This window comes from Carya illinoinensis, chromosome 5 (genome assembly GCF_018687715.1).
Source record: "Carya illinoinensis cultivar Pawnee chromosome 5, C.illinoinensisPawnee_v1, whole genome shotgun sequence".
NCBI lineage: Eukaryota > Viridiplantae > Streptophyta > Magnoliopsida > Fagales > Juglandaceae > Carya > Carya illinoinensis.
In genome coordinates, this window is record NC_056756.1 from 11,647,397 (window position 1) to 11,656,476 (window position 9,080).

The 9,080-nt window shown below is 30.0% G+C and overlaps 1 protein-coding gene and 1 non-coding gene across 2 annotated transcripts; one reads left to right on the forward strand and one right to left on the reverse strand.

The window, feature by feature from the left end:
- The first annotated feature begins 283 nt into the window (after window positions 1–283).
- On the forward strand, window positions 284–368 carry LOC122312030. Its single transcript, XR_006242944.1, has one exon. It is a non-coding gene; the product is annotated as a small nucleolar RNA SNORD36 (small nucleolar RNA).
- A 3,955-nt stretch (window positions 369–4,323) lies between these two features.
- On the reverse strand, window positions 4,324–6,952 carry LOC122308877 (protein TIFY 9-like). Its single transcript, XM_043122153.1, has 6 exons — window positions 6,652–6,952; window positions 6,373–6,538; window positions 6,184–6,274; window positions 5,974–6,073; window positions 5,824–5,881; window positions 4,324–4,647 (listed from the first exon to the last, which is right to left on the reverse strand). The coding sequence occupies exons 1-6, from the start codon at window positions 6,776–6,778 to the stop codon at window positions 4,611–4,613; spliced, it is 579 nt and encodes a 192-aa protein (XP_042978087.1). The 5' UTR covers window positions 6,779–6,952; the 3' UTR covers window positions 4,324–4,610.
- Between the last annotated feature and the right edge of the window lie 2,128 nt (window positions 6,953–9,080).

The following is a 9,080-nucleotide window of genomic DNA, read 5'->3' on the forward strand; positions in this document are numbered from 1 at the left end:
AGTAGTAGGCATCTATTTTTATCCAAACTGAAAAGCCCTAAAACGGCGAACTGCGGATAAGTGTGCGGGTGAGACGGCGTCGCTTTTGCTGATCTATAACAATTAGGGTTTCGGGGGTCCCTTCAGCGTGTCTATATATCCATCCATATGTACATAACGTTCACAGTTTATAGCCGAATTCCACATCCGGTCGGTGTCTTTGATTTCGTTTCTGTGGTTGTTTCTTCTTTAATTTCCGTCTGTGTCTATTTTCTTTGTAATGTTAGGGCGAAGTTGAGGATCTGAGCAGATGATGAGAGACATTAGTATTTGTATACTGATAACTCCATGAAGCTATCAATAATCGAGCTTTTTAAAACTGATGCTCAATCCAAAATTGTTCCTCTCCTTCGCCCGATTACTGTTTGTTTCATTACTTCTAATCTTATCGTGTTGGTTCTATTTTATTTTATTTTTCATCTTTCCTGAATGATCTCCATTTGGATCGATCGAGGAATATGGATTTCTTAGTTGCAAACAGATTCATCAAATCCATCGTCTTCTTCTGTTTGTTTGGTTTGTAAGTATTCGTCTAATCCATCGCCTACGCAGCACGCGAAGTTAATAGGAAGACGAAGAGCATTATAAGGAATTTAAAAATGGATAAGAAAGCCATTGATCTGCTTGGGATGGTTTAATTTGGGTCAAAATGGTAGATACAAATCTAATGCTGTGTTTGTTTGCCGAGAATATTGTCGAACGAGAATACTTTTTAGTTAATTCTCGTTGTTTGGTCTTGTCTTGGTCTATTTGTTTTCTTTTTAAAAGTTTTCTTCTATGCGGTTTGTTAGATTTGGTCCTGTACTTAGATTTTCTTCTTCGTAGTGCTCATAGAAAACCTATCAAACTCTGATCTGATTATCAATTTCCAACCAAACAAACAAGATTTTTCTACAGTAGGATTTATGAGCGATCTATTGTGGTGATTCCTTTATTAACAAGTAATTCGCTCCATAAAAGCCCGTAGGAATATGGGCCTTCGTCTCGTCATGGGCCACCAATTTCACAATACAGAAAAGGATTAAAATTTCGCCGCCTTTCAATCAAATTGTACATTGAATCAAAAACAAAGTTCTAGAAATTTCATGTTGGCGTCGGTAATTCCATAACTCGCAACTAGACATAAGGGTCTCGGATTGAATTGCGGTTTCTATCTTATCTCATCGTCAACATTACAAATATAAATATTTTTTAATTTTAAATTTTAAATTTTTTTAATATAAATATTTACATATTTTTAAACTTTTAAATAAAATATAAATTTAATTTAATTTATTCAAATTTTAAAACAAAAATTATACTAAAAAATAACATTCTAAAATTATTTTAATTTTATAATATTTTTATCTAACTTTTTTTATCTCATTTTTCAAAATTTTTAAAAATATTTTAAATCAAATCATTTTAATGTTATTTACAATTTTCAACTTAATATCCTAACGAGGCCTAAAACATAGCTTAACCTTCAAATTCTAACATAAATAGTAATTTACATTATAATTATAATAGCATCATTGAGATTAGGTGAAATTTATAATATTCTTAACTTAAAAGATGTGGTGCGCCTTTAATGTTTTGGGAGCAAAGCAATAATGTGGGCAATTTAGAAATCATGTTGAAAATAAATAAATGGGGGAACTTGAGAACTTCAGTATAATTATTATCTAAAAGAAAAATCGTCCCTAGTAAAGATATCATTTAAAAAACAAAAAAAACAAATGATATAACACGAGTTCTTACATTCAGAAGCCTTATACCGCATATTTATTGATGTAGGTTTTTATTTTTTTATCCTTTTGTATTTCATAGCACAATCCTTTTTTTTCTTTTCCTTTCAAACATCATTAAAAAATATACAAATTCATTGATAGTCACTTTTGTTAATTATTAAATAAAAATAATAAAAAATATGCAAAATGACCGATTATAGTCTAGAATGATTTATTTCCTTCTATACATATACATATTGATATGTATATATATGTGTTTAAATATAAAGATAAAAATAATAAATCGCATATTGATGTGTGGTATAGATATAAAAAGTAACATTTTTCATAAGTAGTGCTCATTAAGCACAACTAATTAAACAATATACATTTTAAAGTTGGACATGGCATGATACATTGCTACGTTATCATGTGTACAATCCTTGCATAGGAACGCTTATTATACACACGGTGGTATTATTTGTATAATTTTAAAATGTGTAAGTATGCATATTTCATTTTTTCGGACGAACATAAAATTTATATAAGAAGTTTACTATTTAATAGTAGGCTACGCTTTTTCTTATAAGCTAAGCTATGTGTATGGATGGTTGCAGTGAGTTGTGAAAGCATTCTCAATGGGTCCAGTAAAACATATGTTTTTTTTTTTTTTTTTAAAGCGTAAATATTTATTCAAAATGAATGTCCAATAGGTTATGAATCCCACATGAATTTCTCATTTATCTACTTAAACCCACTGCATCTAAAATTACTATTTATCATTTTTTTTTTCTCTTTCCATTCTCATTTCAGTTTAGGATATATTTGAGTAATAAATGAGATGAAAATTATGTGAATAATAGTAAAATAGTTTGAGTTAAAATATTCTATTGAATTTGAAGAAATGAAAACGAAAAGGTTAAATAAAAATATTATAAAGTTAAAATAATATTAGCATATCATTTTTGTTTTGAAATTTAAAAAAAAAATTGTATTTTTTTTTTTTAAGTTTGAAAAAATTGTAATGAATAGATGAAAAAATTGAATATTTGAAATTAAAAAGTGTTTGGATTTAAGTGATATTTGAAATAAAATTATGAGATGAATTGAGATGAGATCTCACTTTCCAAACAAGTTTTGGCACATTTGGATAATGAGATAACCCCATATGAGATGTGAATAATAATAAAAAGTAATAAAAAATAATGATAAAATATTAAATAATAGTAAAAAATAGATAAAAAATAATAATAAAATATTAAATCGTACCCAAACATAACCTTATTCTCCATATTTTCTCTTCATACCCTAGTTTCTCATCATATATCCAAGAATATATTAAGAATATGCTCACAACATAATCATATTTTTTCATCTTTTGATTTTATTTGTAGTTTTTGTTTGGTTTATATAATTTATTTTGAATGTATAGGATGACATTATTTCACATTGTATATAAATAAATATTATAAATATAAAAAGATACGAGAATATCACAAACTCATTGATAGCTAAAATATATTTAAAAAATAACATTTAAATAAATATAAAAAAAAATAGATAAGTTGATATAAGATATATTATAAAAGTAGATATATAAAATAAAAAAATAATTTTTGATTATATATTTTAAAGAATGTGATAAAGAAACCATTAAGAGCGTTGTTAGGGATCATTTTTTGGCAGAGGTTCTTCTCCGTTTTCTTATATATATTTTTTTTCATAAATGAAAATTGAAATGACACAGACTTAGGGCAAATTTGTTTACATAAAATTATAATAATTACACCTTTAACTAACCAAACTAAGCCTACGCGTGTGAACCATTGACTGTATCAGTGAATAATGTGATAAACATGAATAGAGTTATTAAATAAAATAGTGAGTTATCAATGCAATTCTGTTTAGTTTGTGTCCGTAATATAGCATTTTATAATTTCTGAATTGAAGTCTACTCAACGACCTAGTGATCTACTTTTGCTTTTTGTAGGCCTTATCTGCGACCTACTTATCTGAGACGGACCTACTTCATCCTAACCATCACGCCATCCTTATCCTAATACAAAAGATTATTCACCAGATTATTAATGCTTTTCACGTGATAGAATTGCATCTCGACAGTCATCAACCGCGTGAATAATTTCTCAGAATATCTTTTACACCGAGTCCGAATATTTTTATAACAAATTAAATATAAAAAAAAAAAAATCTCATTACTTTACAACACTTCATGATGACATATTTAATTGGCTGGAGAAAATTAATTATTATCAAGCAAGGAATAACTACCAACATGTGCGTACCGAAAAAGACATTGAATTCGATATCCGTCGTATGCGTGTTGTACCTAAACCGAGGAGACTTTTTCGTCCGAAAACCGAATTGGTATCCGTATGCCGTATGCATGTGCCTAAAGCAGCACTTTCACTCTCAAATCCTTTTCGGGGTTTTTTTTCCTAATAAAATATATAGGAAGGTTCGGCTCAAAGACAGGGTTAGAAAGCGCGTGGCACCGACAATAACATTAAATTTAAAAGAAACAAAAGAATTGAATGAGTCCAAATAGAAAGGAAGGTGTACAGGAAACAGATGGGGGTAATAATGCTAATTGCCAAAGTCATATTACAACCATTACTAAAACGTGACCGACTGACTATTCTATACCACACCTCTTTCTTTCGAAAAAAGAGGAAAAAACAGGCTACTTGGAATAAGTTGCAATCCATTACAAATAAAGGTAATTTGCACAACTATTTCAATTTTCTTTTGCGTCCCTGTTATCTTTTAACGTCAATATAGGGGTCTGAAATTAATAGGCTGCTCCCCACCTTGGACTTGTTCCAGCGCCAACACGCGTAGAATTTAGGTGTAACACGCATAAGGCGAGACGCAAGTCAACCTGCACATAACAAATAAGTTATTTGAAATAACAAGAACCTCCACGTGTCAGCTATATGCCCAAAGTTCTTATAATATTTTAAAATAATGTTAGATACAATACTACACACTACTTTTTAAAAATTAATAAAATTAAAAAATTAATTTTTTATATAAATCTTATATTTACTATTTTTTCAGAAGAAATAGACAACCACTTACCCACTCTACAAGACTACAACTACAGATATAATTTCTCCATATTTTATGCAAACGGTACAAGGCATGCTTGTTAAATGTTGCATTTATTCGTCCAAAACGCCCAACCATCAATAGCCCTCTCAAGCAGGCAAAGTTGCCCACGTCTGAAGACTCCAAAAGAGTCATCAGCCGCGTCCAACCTTCACGGCATGCACGGCATTAATTTGTTACCACTATTTTATAATTTAATATAATACATAAATTACGCTAATTTATAAATTTTATTTTTATAAAAAAAATCATGATTAAAGCATTTATCATTAATTTATTTGGATTATTAAAAAGTTTATTTAGTTTTCCAAAACATTTAGGAAGCTATTTACGAAGATAACCCTAAATAAATCAATAAGCTCCATTAGACATAAATATGTTTGAATCCTTTTTTATCCACACATCCCATCTGCAGTTCAAAAACTGCCATTTCCCTAGAATTTCAATACATCTTCTTCGCTGTGTGTGGAAAATTCTTCTAATATTTTAGCAGTAACATATATGCAAAATGTTCTTTACTTGCTAATGTGGTGACATCACATTTTCCAACATAATTTGGATAAAAGAATCGTGTTCTTTGGTCGTCAAAAGAGACAAGATTTTTTATTTCCTCTAAACAATATTTTCGGCCCTTAAAAATAGTTTAACGTGAGCCGTTCGTATATGCAGACACCATCCGTGAAAATCGTGTATCAGATAATCTATCTAAAGTCTTACTAAGTTGGGATCTTGCCGATATGACCTAAAATATAATAGAACATATTTCAATTTGATGTCTAAGTATTATGAAATTCAAATTTAGTTCCTTCGTTTAAAATTTTTTTAAAAAAAAAAGGTGATTTTACCACAACCCAGATCCCAGGAAAAGAGTGAGAAATTCAGAAGTGATATCCACAAATACTCCAGACATGTACAGGATGATATCAAACAGAAAATTTGGATTTACCTCTCTTTGCGCTTCTCTAAGAATCTCTGCAACGACTTTCTTCGTGCAATGGGCAGATCTGCAATATTTTTTACGAATAATTTTACGTCAGTTTCATTTTTACAACAAAAGTTATACAGAATCCCAAAACAGAACCTCTTGTCATCTCACCTCCATCAAGTGTCTCGAGCAGCTGTTGTTGGTCGCTTGAAGGAACTGCGACTTTCGGGTCCGATCTTCCTTCCACAGCAAACTTCAAAATGTTCTCTGCCTATATATATGGGTACATTTGCCCCAAATATTACAAAATCAGAACTAACGCCAAATAGAAGATCAAAAGTTAAATATAAGACTGTAAATTTAACATTTAACTAAACAAACCTTGTCTCGAGGGACATCGAAAACTGAGACGGTTCCGTTGTAAAAAATAGTTAAAGGAGCTGTATCTGGAAGGCTCTCTGGAGTCCTAGGCCTGCAATTCATTCAACGGCGATTCTTTTCGTCATGTAAATGATTCCGAGAACAATGGAGTGAACAATGTGAAAAAATAGGTGGATAAATCTCAAGTACCTGAGGGTATGAGGAGCATAGACAGGTAAAGCGGGACTCGCCGGCACCGAAACCGAGTTCTTCGTAGAAATAGGGGTGCCGGTCTCGGAGACCTGGTTCGCGGAACCGGAGGCAATCACGGATTTCAGAACCTCCGGGTTGATCTTTGAAATGGCGCTTTGCATTCCTGAAAAAAAATAAAACAATAAACGCACCCTTCAGCACGCATACACATAACACAATATCATGAGCAATGAAAAATTAAAAAAAAAAAAAAAAGTGATTGCGAACGAAACTGACCTCGAATGCTTCTCTGGCGATCAAGAAACTTCTGGAACTGAGATTTGGAGGACGAGGAGGAGGAGGACGAGTGCGGACTCTCCTTCTCCATGCCAAAGAAATCGAGCTCAACGGTTACCCTCGACATGTTGCGGGTATTTTTCCTGACGAGTTAGCTTCGGATTGTGAAGAGGAATGTTGGGGCCGACGAGGATTCAGGAAGGAAAGAACGAGCTGTAGCTATAAATGGTTCACGACTCACGAGATTGGAAAAGTTGAAACAAATGAGAGAGAGAGAGAGAGAGCGCTGTAAATAACACGCCTTCCACGAGGAGTCGTCAATAAAAGAAATAAAGGCGGTGCAGCATCGAGTGGGATAGGGAGGTGGTAGGCTGTCCAGCCTGTCCTTTTCAGAATTTTCAGCTTTGGGCTGCATTTGAATCCTGTTTCCCGGTCACGCCCTTCTAGATTGCTTGCGGTTTAGTTCCAAGTAGTTGTCCCTAACTTCTTCCTTTCGCCCTTTTGAACGGTTCCCTTTTCTTTCTTTCTTTCCTCTTTTTTTTTTTTTTTTTTTTTCCCTCTTTTTTTTGCTTAAAAAAATCCTCATCAATTTACACACCGACATCCCCGTTTGGTTAATAAATCATCGCGAACTTATTTTATATCATCATTATAATTTTTTTAAAATTTTTATATATTTTTTTAAATTTTTATATAAAATATAATAAAAAATTTAACTTTTTCAAATCCTAACACATTCGTAATATTTAAAATTAATATTTTAATAATAATTTATTCAACTCAATTCAATCCAATATCTAAATCCAACCTAAATATATAAAGTTATACCAAATGATCTAAATTAAAAACAAAAATAATTTAAGAGATAGAAAATTTTCTTCTTTTCCCAAAAAATTTTTTATATATTTTTTTAAAATTAAAAAAATTACCTATACACGAAAAAATAAAAATAAAAAATTCTTTTCGCTTTTGGTTTGAATGATTGGGTTGTATAAACAAAATGGATCACGTTTTGTATTTGCATCCTTGATCATTCATTTGTTGCCGTTTGAGTGAGATGCTTGGTTTGGCAAATTTTCATTTTAAATAAAAAGAACTTTGGTTTTATCGAAGTGTGTTGATGGCTTTTTAGCTTATTTAGAGTGAAACACAAGAAATTGGGGCGAGAGCAAATGTTGGCTTTTGAATTACGTTGAGAAATATAATTTTATATTAAAACTTATAGTTATAGAGCTTAAAGTATTATTACACAGTACAATTAAGAAGTTTGGAAATCATACGTATAAACATGTTACTTTTATTTGAAAATAAATAAAAAAAATGAAATGTAAAAATAAAATGATGTAAAATTACAATAAAAATTATAATTATCTAAAAGTTGGAAATATCTTTGCCCATTCACAATTTTTTAAAATGTAACTATGTTCCATAATATATAAAAAAGAACGTTTGAGGAAAACATCAATTTTAAAACATATTTTTTAAATTTATTAATATTAAAAACACTTTAATATGAAATCAATAAAAACAACCTAATTTTTTTTTATTAATGTGTTTTTAAAATTATTTAAGCATTTTAAAGATTTTTTTTAAATGCATTTTTAAGACTCCTAAGACAACTCCTAATTGGCTTCAATATATTCTCAAATGTAAAAATCTGTAAGGGTATGCAAAATATCAGTTTAGAACATGAATACAATGGTCACATTTTCCATATATTGTTGTAATAGGTGGTTTACATTGGAATCACATCCGAGTATATCGTCATAACAGCTCTGCTTTTTTGCAAAGCGTCATTTGGGCTGATCAATGCTTTTCAAAAAAAATTAAACTAAACGATAAATTACCACATTTCTCGCCAAATTGAGACCATTAGCATTCATAATGGTTATTTATCCTATCTTTTAAAAATATTTCATGAAAATATACTTTTTTTTTTGTTTTATGATTTTTATAATATGTTAAACAATAATTTATCTATTTTTTTCATCTTATTTTTTAAATAATTATTTTTATTCTTTTTAAATAGTTCCTCTAACTACCATTAAATTTGCAATATCCACATATTTTTTTATATACAATGTAATATAATTTAGTCTTTACACACAAAATAAAAATATATATATAATCCAAATAAAAGTTAAAAATAAAATCAAAATATGAAAACATTGGATAAAAAATATTTTCAAGATATTTTTTGAAAGAAAATGAAATAAATGTGTTTTCAATGATGAAAAGTAAAAAGAATTTGAGTGGTCGGTGAAAAATCGAAGTAAAGGAAAATGTTTTAAGAATCGTATGCTCGTACCTATTCGTCAAGGGGGCATATATTCGTAATAGCTAAGTATTACTATCCTTGGGGGTCTAGTCCTCATAATCTATGGGCATTTCTTTTCAGGAAAAAAAACGATATTGGAAAAAACGATCGA